Genomic DNA, 18994 nt, shown 5'->3' on the forward strand with positions numbered 1-18994 from the left:
AAAGGTGCAGTATCACCAAGTACTGCAAAACCATTCGTAACCATGATTTGTCCAAAGCACTAGGGCCGGCGGTAGCTGGTCCAGTGTACGATGACTTGTGAATCTGGTAGAAGCTGCAACGGAATATGTTGCGAAAAGGGACCAATAACTTGTTGCCGCGAAGAAGTTAAAAGCAAGACCATGTGAAAAGAAAAACGGTAGCAGACGGCGCGGAAGACAGAGACGTGGGAAGGCCCAGAGGTCTGGCAGACGTTAGGCGATCAAACCAGAAGATCAAAGGATGAATAGCCGAAGCATGAAGCGAGAAGCTGCAAACCTGGCGCAGGCTGCGCATTCGCTAGCGATAGGGGTTGCCGAAGCCACGGTGGCCACCACTACCACCACCCATGCGAGACATGCCAGGTCCGACGCCAGGACCAGGTCGGGTGACGACAGCGGGGTTGGTGCAGAGCATACCAACGCGGGAGCCGAATTTGGAGCCACGCAGAGAGACCATGTGTTTTCGAATGTGAGCCTGCACCATTTCGCGGTGCTGGGGGCCCGCATGAGTGAGAATGTACTGGACCAAGTAGTTGCCGTACTGATCGCTCGAAATGTCGATCAACGGAATACGCGGGCGGTCTCGACGACCTTCGCAAACGCGATCGAGGTAACGGCCAAGGAATTCGGGGCCTCCAATCTTGAGGCACTTCTCGACGACCTTGGACGCGAATTGGTCGGTACTGTACTCAGAAGCGTAGCGGATGACATGATCGATGGCACGGCTGCGGTCAGGCGGGGCACCATGCTCGCAGATATGCTGGATACACCAGTTACCAAACTGACCATGGGCGACAATGTCAATGTTGATGAGGACCTCCTCGATGCAGGGGCGCTGTGGGTCCAAGGTCAGCTCGTGGTCGACAAGATAGCAACAGACATGGAAATTATCATACCTTGTCCTCTTCGAGGCAGTTCTCAAAGATGTTTTGGACAACCAGACTACCCGTCTCACCGAGAGCGACCTCATGCCACATGCCGCGAAGAGACTCGTTGACATACTTCATGATCTGAGGGGGAGTCTCGGACCAACGCAGCTCGAAGAGCTTCTGCCACACGTGACAAGCATAGCGGTGGATGACGGTCTCAGGAATCCGGCGGAGAAGCTCCTGGACCATGATAGCTTTGTATTCCTCGGGAACGGCGTCGAAAGCCTTCTGGACAACGTGGCAGCCGAATGGGTCCATCGAGAGGTTCAGGGTGTGACCACGAATAGCTTCAGCGATCTTGACGACCTGCTCGGGAGTACCATGCTCGAAGCAGCGCTGAACCAGGAAATTGCCAAAGCGATTGACCATCAGAGCATAGGCTTGGGCAATGATAGCCTCGACGATGTCATATTTCTGGTCAGGAGTGCCCACCTTGAGTTTCTGCTGGAGAAAGATCGAGGCCTGCTGATCATTGTGGCACACAATCTTGTCGACAATGTAACTCCAGTCGCAGGACGCGTTCTTGTCCAGGAGACGGCGATAGTTCATGGGCTCGGTGGTGGGAAGAAAGGTCTGTCCCTCGGCAGCAGTAGCCTGACGAGCGCCATGACCTGTCAGTCCCGAACGAGAACGCCAAGCAGGGCTCAGGCTGTGTTTCGCAATACGTACCTCATCCTTCCAGCCCGTGTTGGAGTGAAACTCCAGAGCATGAGGTGAGAGCCCAGTCCTGTTCGACGGGTTATAAGTGGGATACAGAGGCACATCGACGCTGCTCTTGTGCCCGATGGCGGGGTCAAACTGATTGGGGGTGGGACTGTAGCCGCCATAGCTGCTGGGAGCGTAGTTACTGTTGGCGTAACTGCTGGTGGCGTAGTTGCTCTGGGTATAGCCATTGCCACCATACGAATAGGAGGGGTAGCGGCCACCAATGTTGTTGGTGTTGCCGCGTCGGCCACCATGATTGCGAACATAGAGGTCTGGCTCCGGAGCGAGCCTCTCCGGTTGAACATTGTCCAACATGCGGTACGAACCGTTGACATCCATGGTGTTGTTGTAGAGGGAAACACCACCGCCAACGTGGTTGCTCATCGGGCTAGGCTCAGCGATAGCGTAGTTGGCCACCTGCCAAGGAGTCTTGGAAGAGCTCCAGCCGCCACGCGAGCGATCGCCGATGTTATCGTTCATGGCATCGCCGCCGCCAAGGTAAGCGACATCAGGAGAGTTCCAGCCATTACCACGCCTGAAGTTGGCAGACGAGGGACGGCTGACGAAATCGACAGCCGAGAAATTGGCCTTCTGAGTGTTAACCTCCAACTTCATGGGGGCAGCCTCACGCTTCTGGACGAGCTCCTGGTCGAGACAAGAGATCTTATTGTGGGCCTGGGCTAGCTCGGCCTTGAGACGAGCAACTTCGTCGTCCATGGACTTGGCCTCCTTCTGGTCGACACTGGCGGGTCGGGTAGTTGGGTTAGGAGCGTGATTCTCTCCAACCGTGGGAGTGACGGGGAGAGAGTTGCTGCTCGCCATCTTGAGAAGGCCACGAGAGTAGAAGTCGGTGGAACCAGAGGTGTCTTTGAGGGCTTTCCGCTGCTGCGTAAAGCGCTCCTCCTGCTCAGAAAGACGGGCAAGGAGTTGTTCGGTCAGGCTCAAGGGCTTGATGTTGTCCTGTCGGTGCGGAGTGATCAGTAGAAGAATAGAATGAGGGGAGAAGTTGGCTTGGTGAGAAGGTATGCTACTGACCTGAGTGCTATTGGTGGGAGGAGGCGGAGAAGTGACGATGATTGCTGGTCCGGTGCGAGGCAGAGCCTATGAATTCCAAATTAGGCACTGTTGTTGGAAAAGGCAAGAACAAGCCACAGGGGTTGCGTCAGGCCGGGATAGAGCCGCTTGGCCCAGTGCAGTACTACTAAGGGGGGAGTAATTTCATCATGTGAGAATACGTACCTGGTTGGAAGGAAGGGCAGTCTTTGCGTGCAGGCGAGGATTCTTGTCAGGAGGCTTTAGACCACCCTTGGCTGTGAAGCGGGCAGGCCGGCGTGCCGGCGAAGGACTGAATTCAGTCGACGTATCGGACATCGTGATCCGTCAAGAATGATCGATCGTCTTCAGCGAGAAGGAGAGTATTGTGCGTGCGTGTATACCTCTAGGATGGGGGCGGAGACAGCTTCCTGTGTAAGGGGGGGGGACAGGAGGTAATATGCGGGTCAGTTGGTAGAGCTGTGAACGAAAGGAGAGGTTAGTGGGAAGAGAAAAGTGAAGCAGGAAAGGGCAAGCGGGTCATGGCGTGCATACTTTGTTTCCGACGAGGAAGGAGCCGTCTCAATACAGTGTATTTCCAAGGCGGAGTGCAAGTGAGATTTGCAAGATGGAGAGGTCTGTCCCTCGAAACAGGCTGCACACCAGCTTCTCACGGGCTGCAACAGAAACCCCGTGATATAACTAGAAACTTGGTGAAGCCCCTAGTAAGAGAAAATTCACTCGCTGCTTGTGATGCGTAGGCTGGTTCGCGCGTGTGATATTGGGACCGCACTTCACAAGGTTAACGTAAGACACGACGGAATGTAATCCCAATGGCCATGCCTGGGTCGAAGAAAAAGTGCCCTGGAACCACTTTTCAGTGAATGCTTTCTGCTGGGCGTCTTTGTTGTCAGGAAGGAGCGCGCGAGGGCTGGTGTGATGATATGTGGGCTGGAGACAGTTGACGCGACACAGGGAAGCACCCCGTGACCAGACACTGAGCACCTAGCAACAGGCAACATTCAACGGTCAGTCTCTACGGCCGCGATGTGAATTGGATGCATTACAAGGCCAGCATCCACCACAGGTCGCAAAGGGGCAGGAATGTTTTTTATAACATCCAACTAGCGAGAGACGCCGGGTCGTAGCAAGGTTGAAGTATCACCCTTCACACTCTGATCAACTGCAAAAGGCACACACCCCTGGCTGGTATGTTCATATGAGTAAATCAAGCATCACCATCTCAGCTGGCGTCGCAGAGTCAACAGTGGCTCTAGCAGATCAACTAAGCTCGGTTGCAAGGATTCAGTAGAGGTCCATGCCAGGAATACCGGTTCAATGTCTAAGGCCTGGTCGATATCGCGGTGCGCATACCACGACCCCTGAACGGGGTCGTACGATGACCGACACCCACTGGCATAAGCACGAAACGCTGTGAACATGACAGTAGCAAAATTCGGGGGACTCTGGGAGAACAGTTGGGTAAAAAATTGTTGGACAGTATGGTACAAAGTGTCTAAACTCGATCGCTTCGTGTGGTATACATTTATTTTCTGGACTTCGGCGGGGCTGCGGCGATGTCAGTATGTATCACAAATGTTCGCTCATGGAGAGAACTGACTCTTTGTCTTCTTTTTCGTGGGTGCGCCCTTCCCCCGAGCTTTGCGTCTGTTCTATCGGTCAGCGTGCCGTCCGAGATTGCCATCTGCATTGTCCCAACGTACGAAGCGATGTGATCTAGACGTTCCTCGTTCTTCAAGTCGAATGTAGTGAGGTGAGGTCCGAACGACTTCATGACTGTGTGGATGTCGACGACCTTTCGGGGGTAATAGGAGGCGAGAGCTGGGCCTTTGAGTCGTTGGCGGAGGACCTTGTTACCCATTCGAACGCCCTCGGGGTTATATGTCGTCGCGAAGATCTGGCATTGGGCCTGTTTTTGTCAGATAAGTTTTCATTGATCCGTCGCGGAGTCAGTATACCTTCATCAGGTCCAGCAACCTGGCGCGTGGAACACTCATCTTGTCGTAACAGGGCAGAGCGTCTTGGAGATGAAGTCCGAGTTTGCGATCGACCTCGATCTCGAATTCGCCTGGTTGGCCGAAGTGACGCGACGGATCCACCATCCCTCATCCGATAAGTTGATTTGTCGTGCCATTGACATGCGGGATAGGAGCATACACCTCATAAATGCATTTCTCCTACAATCTTCATCCAGGCAAACATCGTCAATTATTTTCATTTCTTGAATCACAAATCTTGCGGTTTTCACTAAGGAAAATCTATCGTTTGCCGTAACTGCAGGGGGTTTTCTTCTCGAACCAGAACCCAAATCTGCGATCATTCTCAATGTCGAAGAGAGCACGCGAGGAAGGCCCGACGCATGAGCTGCAAGGTCGGCCAGGGTCAAGCAAGCGCCCTCATATCGATGGCCCGCCTGGAAATGACATTGAGCCCCTCGACGTTATGCTCGCGCATGCCAACAAACTGGTCAAGAGGATCGAGGATTTGAGAAACGCGCTTCAGGCAGGAGACTCGAGTTCTGATATTCGTCGACGAGAGAAACTCACAACAAAATTACGAGGCACATGCCAAGACATTCTGCCTTCCATTACGGCCTTCACTGGAGAAAAGGTCGCCTCACCAGACGCCGCGTCAGGGGCTTCAAAAGAACACCAGTCTGTACGTCTATCTTCGCCACTTCATTTATTTCGATGATGCTCACCCTTCTTTTCACAGAGTAACACACATGCTGACGAAGGGACAATTCACCCGCCAAAGCCATCTACTTCTGCGCCGGCGTGCTCACCTATCCCCTCGCCCCTCATTCTGTCAGCCTTTACTACCAATGAGATTGCAAGCTCCTTGCCGCCGTTGCCGCCCATCCGAGACCCGAAGCTGGAGACTGCGGTTTTCACACACTATACCGTTGGCCCTGGCCTGAACTATGAGCGCCTCGAGTGGCTTGGTGACGCATACACTGAAATCATCTCGACATCCCTGCTATTCCGTACTTTCGGAGGCTTCTCATCTGGGAAATTATCCCAACTGCGGGAGCTTCTCATTTGTAATGCGAACCTCGGACAGTACTCAGCTCAGTACGGCCTCGTCGAGCGCGTCAGGGCGCCAGAGGAAGTCAAAGCGTCCAAGGAGAAGTGGAAGAAGGTTCCCGGCGATGTTTTCGAATCATATGTCGCAGCTGTCATCCTCTCCGACCCAGAACACGGGCTGGAACGCGCCGGGGAGTGGCTCAAGGCCCTGTTCAGCATGACGATCAAGCACCAGATCTCGACCATCTCGACCAAGCCCGAACACAAAGCTGTACTGGAAATGGGAGACTTGTCTCTTCTTCCGGACAAGGTCTTAAATGCAAAAGTTCGCTTGGGTCAACTCATCGGCGCAAAGGGCATCAATCTCCGATATGAAGATGACACCAGCGGTCCCAAGTTCGATAAGTTCCACAAGCGCCTGGCTGTCCATAGTGTAAACCTGTACCTTGATGGATGGGGTGAGAAGAACAAGTGGCTGGGAAAAGGCACAGACATCAACAAGAAGGAGGCTGGGCAAAAGGCGGCGCAGATGGCCCTTGACAACAAGGCCATGATCAAAAAGTACAGCGAGAAGAAGCAAGTGCTGCAAGCTGCGAAGGCCGCAGCTGGCGAGGATGATGACGATCAAGAGCCGTAGGAACCGAGCGTACACTATCAAGACGGACTTAAAACCCTGGCCCACTCATGGGCTTGAGTCTACAACCATCTCATCGTCATCGACGTTGCCTCAAATGCGTCGCCTCAGGTCTCTCGGATTTGGTCCGTAACGAGACCCAAGCTGAGCAACCACAAACATGCAGGTGAAAGCAGTTAGCGCAATCCCAATGCCAAAGTTACCACCTCATGAATTCTTCAATTCAAGTCGCTGGAAAGTATTCCCCGTGGGGAAGATGGACGCCTTCACGTGTCCGGGGGATGGTGCCGATTACATAACAGGGTCCTCGGGTGGGATTCGGGGTCGAGAGTGGATGCGGCGTCTCTGCGCCGAGGCAAATCATTCCCGACCAAAAGTGCCATGCTGCTAGTGACAATGCTACAGGAGCTCGCGCCGTCCTGGCACAGGTCATGTCCGGACGCATCTAACACTTTGGATCTTCTCCTTTTGATTGTTGCGAAGGCGTTCATAATTCATATCTTCCCAGTAGCATGGGGATCTTTCTAATACATCAATTCCGGGTTACATCGACAGAGTCTGCGACTCCAAGCCAATCGAGCACCTAAACCACATCCATCCCACCCATCGTTATCTACGCGTCCCGCATTTACGGTTGCCGTCACCTCGGCTCTCGGATTCATCGGCTGTTTACCAAACGTCTGCACTGATCGCGCTCTTGTCTCACCACCGTGTCTGTCTGCTCAAGTCGCCACCATGGCCGACTCAGTAGGTGAGTGTCTAGTCTCTTCGCATCCGCCTGCATCTCGACGGGGTTCCCCAAGAGCTAGGCTGACAAGATCGAGCAGATCGCGTGTTCGTCCACGCCTTGAACACTGTCAAGAAGATACCAAAGACCGGTGCCTCCCGACCACCACCCTCCGACAGACTTCGACTCTACGGTCTCTACAAGCAAGCCATGGAGGGCGACGTCGATGGCGTCATGGAGCGCCCCGCTGCTGGCGCGGGGCTGTCCGGCGACGAGCTCCAGCGGGAGAAGGACAAGTGGGATGCGTGGAACGCACAGAGCGGCCTGGGCAAGACGGAGGCAAAGAGGCGGTACATCGAGGCTCTGGTTGAGACGATGCATCGCTACGCCACGACACCGTAAGCCATACCTGCTCCTCCTTCTCTCCGTCCCCTCGGCCCGAGGTCACGGCTAACAACCCTTGATCAGAGACGCAAAAGAACTCGTCGCCGAACTCGAATTCGTGTGGAATCAGATCAAGAACAATAGCCCTAGCGCCTCGTCGTCGAAAGGGTCTGACCAATTTGTCGGCCGTCGATTCACCCAGCCTACCAGTGGAACCGAGGGGCCGCTTAGAGTGCTGAGCCCAATGAGCGAAGACGATGCCGCGGAACGGGAGTCACGACGGCAAGCAATTGCAGAGGAAGACGGCGAGGAAGAAGATGATGCACCGAAGAGGGGCTCGAAATGGTCCCGGAGCGTTGAGAATGCGCTGGTCAAGATGTCAGCCGAGGTAGCGGCTCTACGCGAGCAGATCACAACAGGAAGAGAGTGGAGGTTCAAGAAGGAGCGAAGCTTCCCCGCCTGGCTGGGATGGTTGGTCTGGATGATCATGAAGCATCTTGCTATCGACATTGTCCTCCTGGCCTTTATTCTTCTGTGGATGCGGAAGCGAAAGGACCGGCGGCTTGAGGACCTCGTACGTGCTGGTCTCAAACTGGCCCGGGAGTACGTGCGGAACGTCCTCCCATCAAGGTGACGTCCTTGGTTCCTCTTCACAGGTGCCCTTACGGATCATCTTCAACGTCCACGCTGCGGGGTGGTTGGGAATCCCGCTTCCCTCCGTCTGCTTGGTTACGCCTGAGCGCGGACAGCGGCACGCGACGCCACCCGAGATACTATACGGCGTAGACCTACCAAGGTTCATGCCAACCATGAAACAGACGCGCCTCGAAGGCGTGAGCCGACCGACTTGCCCAGAATCACTCAGCCTGTGCCGCGGGTACAAACGATATACAGACAACATGCCAGCTTCCGAGCCTGGCACACCTCTGCCAGTCGAACATGGTCCGGCTAGCTCGAGCTCCAGACCTACCCCCTGGTATGCCAGCAAAGGATGAGAGAGCATCGGATGGAAGGTTCGAGCTTGACAATAGTGTCTCCGGTCTGACTGCGTATGGCCGCTGCCAGCCATCGTTGTCCCAAGTCGTCTTGCACCAAGCTTGACAATCCGGTCACTGGAGGCAGACTTGCACGAGAAACAAGCACAGGCATGCACCAGTCCCAAAGGCGTTGCATACTAAGGATTTGTTAACAATAGCGTGGGCCCTCGCTCGTGCCAGAAGAGAGGTCATTGCACACACATGCGACTTTTCTGTTAAGTTAGGATATATTGGACGGGGAACATGTACCAGTCGCGGGGTTGTCATTCTCGGAGGGGTGTGCTTCGTTGGACTTGATCCGTTGTAACACTACCACAGTCACATGTCTACGCATTCCATGTACTGGCTGAGTGCGTTAGACTGGTGAATAGATAAGAGTTCATCAGGAGGGTTTCTGTCGCGAGCATGATTATTATATTGTAATGATGGTCTCTGCGTTTGGTTCTGGTATCTGTGAGACGCGTTGTAGGTGTCTTCAGAAGCACTCCTCCCCAATGCGACACGCCTGTTTCCACTTTTTTATTCCGTCCTGACCTTTGACACATCTCCAACAACCTCCTCGCTCACTTCCACCTCCAGAAGGGTAGTATCACATCAAGTCTTCGAACGACGCAAGGCCATGGTTGGTCTTTGAGGGCCTTCTGGTCGTATTTTCCAATCCTGTCGTCCTCAAGCTATGCGCCTGAGGATGCTGTCCTTGGAGAATTACTCCGCTGCTGTCGAATTCTGTTGGACTTGAGGCAGACGGTCATCGCACATATCACCATCAAGGCACAACCGTTTACCTCCCTCCGCCTTCCTTGCATTTTGGGGCAGTCCTCTGTCGGCTCCTCCGCTCATGTCCTCACACAACGCTCACGGCCACGACGAGGGCCCTCTCTCGCCACGTCGCTCAGACAGCTCGCGCAATGGTGGAGGCGCCACAGCGTCAATTGACGAAGACCTCATCCCGCCCCTCGACAGCATATCACCAGCGATCTTCGTTCCACTCAAGGAGTCAATCCTCAAAAGTTCTGTCAGCAATCCCACGACCGAAGCCGACCGCCTCCGACTCGTCATCCAGCGCATCGACAGTCACGCAGAGGATGTCAAGGCCAACATCGTGTTCCTCTTCCGCCGCGAGCAGCAACGCGTCCTGCAGGCCGCACGAATCCACGAGGCAGCGCACGGCGCCCAGACCCCGCCGCCGCTGGACAAGAATCTGGTCGACATGATGATGCAGAACGTCATGGCGCCCAAGGATCCCACGCGGGATTATGGCGTGCACCGCCCGCTGCCTCCCGTGACTCTTTGCCAGTGGCCTCGAACGGCAAGAGAGCAGACAGTGTACCAGCTGCTGACGACGGCCGAGGGTGCTATGAGCAACCTCGATGGATTCGACAGCATGATGGCCAAAGTAAGGGAGGTGTACAAGAAACAGCTTGAGGCTGAGGAAGAAAGAGAAAGGGCATTGAGAACGCGGACAGTACAGGAAGAAGCTCGACGACGTAGCGAGAGCGCTTAGAAGTCGTTTTCACGACGCGATCGTACAGTTTCTGCTGCCGGCATGTTCGTGTCCCGGAGAAAGGCTTGACAGCAGAAAATGCTTGGGAGGATTGCATCACAAGAGATTTCACTGTGTTGGGCGAGCTTGGGCGTGCCTGGGAAACAGACATCAATTAGACAAGTCGGCTGGTTCCTCTGTCATTCTCTCTTGGTGAGACTTGGTGTCACATCTGGGTTACGTTGGGTTAGGTCGTTGTTGGGCATCACCAGCTCCCCGTGAACGCTGGCGGTGTCCACCAGCGCCTGAGACACCGCTACAGGGAGCTATCTATGGAGGTTTTCGGAGTTGCCCGACCTGCCCGGGGAACTGCCCCCCTTATCTCGACAACCAAGTGCGGGGTCCCCCTACGCTCTCTACTAATACATCGTCACTGCCAACGTGACCAGACGGCGTGAACTCATCCCATTATTTCCTTCAACATGAGTTCAGACATCAAATACCTACTTTCTCTCCGCGCAGTCCGCGAGCGTGCCAAGATTGTGGGAGATGTTGCCAAGGCCGGAAAATTAAGTCACTTTGATCTTCGAGAAGACAAGCTGGATGATGTCGTCGACTTTGTGGCCTCTGTCATCAAGGTTGGCTTCCAAGATCCTCTGAATACATCTTGTGCAATCTGACAAATGGATGCCAGCGCGACTTTGGTCCCGATAGGTTCCACACGATCCCGCCTCACGGCCGTTGGCAGCATTTCGAGGTCGGTGATGTACCACGGATCGCCAACCTCATCGAGAAGTGGAAGAACGAGGGCAGCGATGAAAAGGAGCTGACCCGCCGCCTCATTGACCTCTTCTTCGTCTCCGTCCTTCTCGATGCTGGCGCAGGTGACCATTGGCGGTACAAAGAGGCCGAGACGGGCGAGGTCTACGAGCGAAGCGAGGGTATCGCGGTAGCCAGCCTGCACATGTTCAACTCGTTGGCTTTCACTGTATCGAAGGATGCATCTGCTCCGATAGTCGACGGTAACCCCACCACCACACTCACCATGTGCTGCCTTGTTGACACTGAACTAACATTGCTTGTCAGGCAAGGGCTTGCAACAATTGGAGACGAGTGCGCTCGCAGAGGGTTTCCAGGTAACCAGCGACAACCCTATGCTGGGCGTCGACTCACGTGCCGCCCTCCTCAGGAGCCTTGGACAGTCATTGCTCGCCCATCCCGACGTGTTCGGAGAATCAGGCCGACCAGGTCTGCTAGTTGGTAAACATTCGCCCTTTTACTGTCTACGAAAAACGCTTCATGGCTAACGAGTTCCATAGACTATCTGATCGAGGCCTCAGACGAATCCAAGCTTGACATTCTTTTCCTATGGGATGTACTGCAGACGCTGCTCATTCCTGCTTGGCCGAAAGATCGGACGACAATCGGCGGCACGCCCATTGGGGATGCCTGGCCCTTGAGCACTCTGCGAACAGGAGGGGCACCAGACGCTTCCGATGCGGCTGCCGAAAACATCCAACCCTTTCACAAGCTCACACAGTGGCTCACCTACTCTCTCATGGTCCCATTCCAGAGGGTCTTGGGCCTGGAGTGGACCAACGCAGACTGCCTGACCGCCCTGCCGGAATACCGCAACGGCGGTTTATTCGTAGACATGGGCGTGCTCGTCCTGAAAAAGGAGACTCTTGAGCGAGGTCTGGCGGCGTCGGGCGAGGAACTACCGCTGTTCGAAGCGGGAGACGACGTCATCGTCGAGTGGAGAGCCATGACACTCGTGCTGATCGATCTGCTCTATGGCAGGCTTCCGTCTCGCATGGGCGAGGGCGTGCAGCTGAGCATGGCTCAATTGCTGGAGGCTGGTACCTGGAAGTCTGGGCGTGAGGTCGCGGCGCAGCGCCGGCCGCAAACCAAGTCCAGCCCTATCCTCATCAAGAGCGATGGCACTGTATTCTAGGTCGCTTGTATGCCAAGCGCCGCATACCCCATATATTGGGAATCAAATACAATTGCCTATCAACGGCGTTTCTTGAGGCTTCTCTAACTTGTTTAGAACTCTGATGCATTTATTTACTTATGACATGTACTGTGATGGTCACCGAGCGATCCAGCCCCTTTTTGCCTCCCGCAAGCTCCCATGTCAAACATCTTTTCGAAAGCTGCACAACGACTACTCAAAGTCCTACACGATGGTCACAAGTCATGTCCCGTGATCCAACTACGCCGCGGTCCACGTGAATTGCACAGTGACAGCATTCGCCTTCGTGAAGACGGTGCTCTGCGTGTTTCCAGCCGGGACCTCGGCAGCGTAAAACGCAGATGAGCCGGCGTACGTCAAGAACGCACCGTCGTAAGACGAACGAGGACCCAGCGACGACAGACGACGCGCATAGCAGCGACCCGTTCTCTTGGACAGCGCAGTTCCCCTTGCTGGAGGTGAGAGTGAATGAACCCCCCGCAGCAGGTGTGGCCGTGAAGGTAGCCGGGGTGCCGCCGCCGCGGTACCAGGTGCCGCCGGAGACGAGGAAGCCGGGACTCGACACGCCAGACGAGGCTGCGAAAAGGTGGCCCTTTCCAGAGATGGAGGGTGGGTTTGCCGTAGAAGTAGAGTCGGCTGCGGATGTGAGGACGGTGCTCAAGGTGGAGGCGGCTGTAGTTGTGGCAGCTGGGGTTGTTGCTCCAGCCTTCTTCTTGGGCAGATACTTGATTCCCTCCTTCGGGCAAGACGAAGGCGAGCCGACGGGGTCTACGGGTACGAAAACGCCCGTTTGGATGGACCCCTTGACGTTGAAGTGGTACCAGAGCTCATTGAGCTCCTTGTTCTTGTTGCAGTTGACAATGACGTTGTGGCCATGGTGGGCGGTGAGGACGGTTTGGATCTGGTCCAGGGTATAAGTCACGGTCTCGGACGGGACGATGCCAGCTTTCTTCAGCCACTCGTAAGATGGGAGCGTCTTGAACACCTGAATGGTCTTCTTGACGTAGTCGACCACCTCCTGGCCAGGCGTGTAGCCTGGGTAGCAGGTCGGCTCCAACGTGTTCATGCACGTGCCGTGCTTGTTGAACTCATGCTCCCAAAAGCTTTCGTCGTTGCCGTTTTGGTCCTTCCAGAACGTGTCCATGTACTTCAGTGAGCACGGAGACGCGGCGGCCAAGATGGCTGTGATGTTGGTGTACTCCCGCTCGGGAGCGCAGAACTGCTCGTACGTGCCATCACAGTTTTCCGGCCTGTGCAAGTCAGAGACGTGTCGGCGTTGATCCTACGGATGACATACCAGAGGCCATGGATGGTCCACGAATCATCCGGGCCTGTGGCGGGGTTGCTGTCCCAGAATTGTGTTTGCAGAATCTGGCCTCCCGGAGCACTGAAACAGCACGCGTTCGCAAAAGCTGTCGTGTTGTGGCAGCTCTGAGGGACGTCTGAAGGGCAGAGCAGTGAGTTCGCAGCCAAAGCGCCGCTCACGGCCAGGCTGGCGCTGAAGATGGACTTTCCGGAGTGCATGTTGAGGAGGAGTGAGAACCGATGTGGAGCAATATACTGCGCTCTCGGACTGACGTTCTGCAGTCACTGGAGTGCATGCAGGCGCGATGTATCTTATAAGCATCGTGCTCCGGGGCTGTCGACGTCGGCCTCCGCCGATATAGACGCTGATTGCGCGTGGCGCTAGGCCCAGCTTCTGCCGGATTGTCGTTGCCCACGATTCACAGTTGTAGATATCGCCTCGTGCTAACGCCTCGCACCGGCAGGTCGGCTCACATTCCAACCACAATTTATCACTGAACCTTCAATCCCAAACCCACGTGCTGAACTAGCGGCAAACTTGTCACTTCAGGAAGGTGAGTGCCTGGGAGGTGGTGCTCGATTGGTCGTGGGCAAAGCGGGAACCGGCTATCGGCAACTAGACGGCGAGCAATGGGCCTCAATTGGGCTAAGAAGCCCGCAACTACCTATGCGGAGTGCGAGGTTTCAATCAACCGTTCGAGTAATGGGTCCCGTTTCTTGACATTTTTCCGGAGCCAAAATGCTGGATTCGAGAGGCGGTCTCAGAGCCAAGAGATTCGAAGTCTGGGAAATATGGAGAGTTGAGCTGATTCGGGGCCCTAAATGTTGCCATCCAAGACCGATGTGAGTGGCATAACCCTGCACCATCGCAGTGGAGGATCATCTATCATTGAGGTCTGTGTCTTCCCGAGAACGATGCTTAATTGACAAAACGTATGCAATCTTGCAGGTGAAAGAGGTTGTCGTGGCTCAGGTGCTAGGCACGATACCGGATTGCTCGTTTCTATGAGGCGCCTGGATGAAAGCATGTGTATGGTTAGCACAAGTTGAAGTATGGAAGTTAATGCAAGTGAATGACGTTGATTCTCCCGAGTCAATCTTTAGACGAGAAAGCGAAGTGACACATGAGTAATGATAACTGCTTTCAAAATGTCTCATTTACATCGCATCTACGCCATGCGAGACCAGTATATCAGTTGTGTACACTGAAGACGAGCTTTCTGCCGGTTGACTGGGCGAGTAGGACAAATGCAGAATGGTGCTGGCGATTGCTACAGGTTTGGTGTTCTAGGCTTATTCTAAGAGCACAACACATGACCCAGGAGACTCTCCGTGCCAACCGAGTTGTCATGTCTATTCTGGAGTTTTAACCACAATTCATAGTTTGTATGACTCGCTGCTGCCAGAGGGAGTAGGCGCCATAGGTACTGAGGGTACTGTCCTAGTTGTAGCTGAAGGCTGATGGCTATGGCGAGCGACTTCACTGGATCAGCTCTCATGAGGAAACAGCGTGCTTGATGCATCCGAACAACCATGGACGCAGATGATAGCCAGACAAGCTCCAACTCGCGGGATCCTTCAGGAGCACCCAGCCGAGCGGTTAATTTGATCGCACCCCGAGAGATACCTCCACAATATTGTAGGGCTGGGCCAGAATCAGACTGCCTCAGCGATTGGCAGTGACGCAGGCACTTTCTCAGGTACCTGCTTTATGGCATATCAACGCCAGGATTGGCTTTGATCACAACTGCAGACATCGTCATGGTGGCTTCAATTCATTCCGTCACAGCTTCACTTGGTATGTAACGACCGGCGGTAAGAGGCAGCGGTCATTGAGGTATTCTCCCATGCTTCCATAATCGGCGTGTTGCATTCGTCTAGGACACAAGATAGAGGAAGGCTCGAGTGACACGCTGCAGAACAGCGTGGGCAAGCTTTCCTACGATAAAATGAGTCCAAACAATTCTAAGGAAGAAGAGAGGAAAAGAGGAAGCGCTGTCGCGGCGCACGGAAATTTTGCAGTGATATGGGCGGCGGGTGGAGCTCCTCGTGATGGCCTCAGGCAGCCGTGTGTTCACAGAGCCGGTGGGCCAATCAGCATTGATGTAAATTAATCGCGACGCTAGCGCCACCAAACTGACCCGGAGAGCATCCGGATTCCTCGAGACGTCAACGACCTGACGACCTGTACACCACCAACTTGCCTCCCACCCTTCCCGCCGAACACCCCTCCCGTTCGCCATCTACACCTCTACTCCGTCAGGGCGACACGATGCTCCGGCATACTCTGGCTCGTTCGGCTTGGCGGACTGGCCGGCAGGCCGCCAATGCCTCGCGCACCTTTGCCTCCACCACCCAGCGAAATGCCGAAGTCGAGCTCACAATTGGTATGAAAACGCCATCCCGACCATCCAATTGGCCTTGACAAAGTAGCTGACCCGTAACTAGATGGCAAGAAGGTTTCGATAGAAGGTGAATAAAACATTGATGGCCTGCCGGGCGAGTCGTCTTTTGCTGACCAAGAGGGATAGCTGGTTCTGCTCTCATCCAAGCCTGCGAAAAGGCTGGTGTGACCATTCCTAGGTATGTGTCCCCAACATGCTCCTCCCTTGCCATCACCTCATGCGAAGCCTTGCTGACACGTTTGCGTAGATACTGTTACCATGAGTACGATCGATCCCGCTGCCTACCGAACCCCGTCCGAAATTCCCCTCGAATCGAAATCTGACAAATACACACAGGAAGCTCATGATTGCCGGAAACTGCCGTATGTGCTTGGTCGAAGTCGAGAAGGCCCCGAAGCCCGTTGCGTCGTGTGCCTGGCCCGTCCAGCCTGGCATGGTCGTCAAGACCAACTCGCCTCTCACCCACAAGGCTCGCGAGGGTGTCATGGAGTTCCTTCTGGCCAACCACCCCCTCGACTGCCCCGTCTGCGACCAGGGCGGCGAGTGTGGTCTCCAGGACCAGTCTATGCGATACGGTGGCGACAGGGGCCGCTTCCACGAGATTGGCGGCAAGCGTGCTGTCGAGGACAAGAACATTGGCCCTCTCATCAAGACGTCCATGAACAGGTGCATTCACTGCACGCGTTGCGTCCGATTCGCCAACGACATTGCCGGTGCTCCCGAGCTTGGCTCGACCGGCCGTGGCAACGACCTGCAGATTGGCACTTACCTCGAGCAGAGCCTGAACACCGAACTGTCCGGCAACGTGATCGACCTGTGCCCCGTTGGTGCCCTGACTTCCAAGCCTTACGCTTTCCGCGCGAGGCCGTGGGAGCTGAAGCACTCCGAGTCCATCGACGTTCTCGATGCCCTCGGCTCCAACATTCGCGTCGACTCTAGGGGACTGGAGGTCATGCGTATCTTGCCTAGGCTCAACGACGACGTCAACGAGGAGTGGATCAACGACAAGACCCGATTCGCCTGCGACGGCCTCAAGACCCAGCGACTCACCATGCCCCTCGTCCGCCGCAACGGCAAGTTCGAGCCCGCCGACTGGGAGCAGGCCCTCACCGAGATTGGCCGCGCCTACCAGACCCTCCAGCCCAAGGCCAACGAGTTCAAGGCCATTGCTGGTGAGCTGACCGAGGTCGAGTCCCTCGTCGTCATGAAGGATCTGGCCAACAAGCTCGGCTCCGACAACCTCGCCCTCGACATGCCTTCCGGCAGCCAGCCCATCTCCCACGGTGTTGACGTTCGCTCCAACTACCTCTTCAACTCGCAAATCGCCGGTATCGAGGTGGCTGACGCCATCCTCATTGTCGGTAGCAACCCCAGGCACGAGGCTGCTGTCCTGAACGCCCGCATCAGGAAGCAGTGGCTGCGCTCCGATCTCGAGATTGGTGTTGTTGGCGAGACGTGGGACTCGACTTTCGAGTTTGAGCACCTGGGAACCGACCACGCCGCCCTGAAGAAGGCTCTCGCCGGCCCCTTCGGCAAGAAGCTCCAGGCTGCCAAGAACCCCATGATCATCGTCGGCTCTGGCGTCACCGACCACGCTGACGCCAAGGCCTTCTACGAGACGGTCGGCACCTTTGTTGACAAGAACGCCGCCAACTTCATCACGCCCGAGTGGAACGGCTACAACGTCCTGCAGCGTGCCGCCTCGAGGGCTGGTGCCTTCGAGGTTGGGTTCGTCACCCCCTCGGCCGAGGTTGCGGCGACCAAGCCCAAGTTCGTCTGGCTCCTGGGTGCCGATGAGTTCGACGCTGCCGACATTCCCAAGGATGCCTTTGTCGTGTACCAGGGCCACCACGGTGACCGCGGTGCCGAGATTGCCGACATCGTTCTGCCCGGCGCCGCCTACACCGAGAAGGCCGGTACCTACATCAACACCGAGGGCCGTGTTCAGATGACGCGTGCCGCCACGTCGCTCCCCGGTGCCTCCAGGACAGACTGGAAGATCCTCCGTGCCGCCTCTGAGTTCCTCGGCGTCCCCCTGACGTACGACGACGTGTCCCAGGTCCGTGACCGCATGGCCGAGATCAGCCCTGCGCTGGCCGCCTATGATGTCGTGGAGCCCGTCTCCCTGCAGCAGCTCAGCAAGGTGCAGCTGGTGGACCAGAACAAGGGCTCCAAGCCCACCGGTGCCCCTCTCAAGAAGGTCATCGACAACTTTTACTTCACAGACGTCATCTCGAGGAGGTAAGTCGGAATCCGTGTTTTCTACCTTGATCAAGTCCCTGCTAACACGACCAACAGCTCACCAACGATGGCCCGTGTTTCGGCTTCCAAGGCCACCGGCGACCCGAGGACCAACTTTATGGCGCCTGGCATGGAGGAGGACAGGCCGATGGGCCAGGTTGCGTACGGAGCGTAAGGAGTGTCGGGAGCGAATGTACCAATTAAGGCACCTTGAAGGGAGGGACAGAGGGAAGAGGGGTTTCAGAAGAACGAAAAGCTCCTTTGTCCGGGTTGGTCGTCGCGTTGCTTGTACATATAAGAGGTGCGAGGGCGTGGTTGTGGCGGCGAAGCAGGGCCGAGGAAGAGCGGAAGAAGTAAATACGCCCATGTTGGAGTCGTTCAAGCTTTACACCTATTCTGGCCGTGGAAGTGTGCTACGATGTGCTACGATGTGCTACGATGTGCTACGATGTGCTTACGCTGTGCTTACAATGTGCTTACGATGTGCTCACGATGTGCTCACGATGTGCTTCATGGCAAATCTCGACGAATGGATGACGACTATTATGTGCGTTGATTGTAGGACATAGTCGTGTATTACAGGCCCGTCATCTTGAGGCGATGCTACGCACTACGAGCTGCAGCTGCACTGCATGGCCCTCTCCAGCTTGGGCACATCGCCAACCCACCGCGCCTCCTCCTCGGCGTCGCCCTCGTGGACCCTGCCGTCGACCGTCTCGCCGTGCCAGGCGTCCTCAAACGGGTGCAGCGCCATGTGCATGGCGCGCCGCAGCACGTCGCGCTCGCCGCCCTTCTCGACGCGCCGGATGACCTCGTCGAGCACCCAGTTGCGCGGCACAAAGTTGGGGTTGACGGCCTTCATGGAGCGCCGCCGCGCGGCGGCGCCGTCGCCCGGGTCGCGGGCCCAATCCTCCAGGACGAGGACGCGATAGGGTCGAGTCAGAGAGGAAACATTGTAAGGGTCTGTGTCATTAACTTCAAAGCTCACTCTAGAGACGCGGACGAGAGGGCCCGACGGGGGCGTCGGCACGGGACAAAAAAAAACGTTCAA

The 18994-nt window shown here is 55.7% G+C and overlaps 9 protein-coding genes across 9 annotated transcripts in view; 5 read left to right on the plus strand and 4 right to left on the minus strand.

Annotated features, from left to right (window-relative positions):
- Positions 1–337: 337 nt before the first annotated feature.
- VDAG_08882 (meiotic coiled-coil protein) lies at positions 338–3044 on the minus strand (the record flags this gene model as incomplete). The annotated part of the gene is made up of 4 exons (XM_009656685.1): positions 338–874; positions 936–1562; positions 1638–2633; positions 2913–3044. 4 exons carry the CDS (start codon positions 3042–3044, stop codon positions 338–340), a joined length of 2292 nt encoding a protein of 763 aa, XP_009654980.1.
- A 1129-nt stretch (positions 3045–4173) lies between these two features.
- Positions 4174–4723, minus strand: VDAG_08883 (uncharacterized protein; the record flags this gene model as incomplete). Its single annotated transcript, XM_009656686.1, has 4 exons — positions 4174–4274; positions 4327–4373; positions 4430–4635; positions 4685–4723. The coding sequence occupies 4 exons, from the start codon at positions 4721–4723 to the stop codon at positions 4252–4254; spliced, it is 315 nt and encodes a 104-aa protein (XP_009654981.1). The 3' UTR covers positions 4174–4251.
- A 231-nt stretch (positions 4724–4954) lies between these two features.
- On the plus strand, positions 4955–6481 carry VDAG_08884 (ribonuclease). The gene is made up of 2 exons (XM_009656687.1): positions 4955–5384; positions 5442–6481. The coding sequence occupies exons 1-2, from the start codon at positions 5052–5054 to the stop codon at positions 6387–6389; spliced, it is 1281 nt and encodes a 426-aa protein (XP_009654982.1). The 5' UTR covers positions 4955–5051; the 3' UTR covers positions 6390–6481.
- Positions 6482–7121: 640 nt separating this feature from the next.
- Positions 7122–8131, plus strand: VDAG_08885 (uncharacterized protein; the record flags this gene model as incomplete). The annotated part of the gene is made up of 3 exons (XM_009656688.1): positions 7122–7137; positions 7214–7511; positions 7582–8131. The coding sequence occupies 3 exons, from the start codon at positions 7122–7124 to the stop codon at positions 8129–8131; spliced, it is 864 nt and encodes a 287-aa protein (XP_009654983.1).
- Positions 8132–9372: 1241 nt separating this feature from the next.
- On the plus strand, positions 9373–10038 carry VDAG_08886 (uncharacterized protein; the record flags this gene model as incomplete). Its single annotated transcript, XM_009656689.1, has 1 exon — positions 9373–10038. One exon carries the CDS (start codon positions 9373–9375, stop codon positions 10036–10038), a length of 666 nt encoding a protein of 221 aa, XP_009654984.1.
- A 461-nt stretch (positions 10039–10499) lies between these two features.
- Positions 10500–12089, plus strand: VDAG_08887 (urg3; the record flags this gene model as incomplete). Its single annotated transcript, XM_009656690.1, has 4 exons — positions 10500–10655; positions 10712–11039; positions 11104–11265; positions 11337–12089. 4 exons carry the CDS (start codon positions 10500–10502, stop codon positions 11969–11971), a joined length of 1281 nt encoding a protein of 426 aa, XP_009654985.1. The 3' UTR covers positions 11972–12089.
- Positions 12090–12184: 95 nt separating this feature from the next.
- On the minus strand, positions 12185–13516 carry VDAG_08888 (ribonuclease Trv; the record flags this gene model as incomplete). The annotated part of the gene is made up of 3 exons (XM_009656691.1): positions 12185–12196; positions 12348–13242; positions 13311–13516. 3 exons carry the CDS (start codon positions 13514–13516, stop codon positions 12185–12187), a joined length of 1113 nt encoding a protein of 370 aa, XP_009654986.1.
- Positions 13517–15569: 2053 nt separating this feature from the next.
- VDAG_08889 (NADH-ubiquinone oxidoreductase 78 kDa subunit) lies at positions 15570–18118 on the plus strand (the record flags this gene model as incomplete). The annotated part of the gene is made up of 4 exons (XM_009656692.1): positions 15570–15684; positions 15829–15964; positions 16039–17943; positions 18001–18118. 4 exons carry the CDS (start codon positions 15570–15572, stop codon positions 18116–18118), a joined length of 2274 nt encoding a protein of 757 aa, XP_009654987.1.
- Positions 18119–18553: 435 nt separating this feature from the next.
- VDAG_08890 (uncharacterized protein) overlaps positions 18554–18994 on the minus strand; it is a gene marked incomplete at both ends in the record, with an annotated part of 2336 nt that continues 1895 nt past the window's right edge. Inside the window, one exon of the mRNA XM_009656693.1 lies at positions 18554–18906. Coding sequence (XP_009654988.1) covers positions 18554–18906 — 353 coding nt within the window. The remainder of the gene's footprint in view (positions 18907–18994) is intronic.

The sequence above is a fragment of the Verticillium dahliae genome, genomic scaffold, assembly GCF_000150675.1.
Source record: "Verticillium dahliae VdLs.17 supercont1.24 genomic scaffold, whole genome shotgun sequence".
NCBI lineage: Eukaryota > Fungi > Ascomycota > Sordariomycetes > Glomerellales > Plectosphaerellaceae > Verticillium > Verticillium dahliae.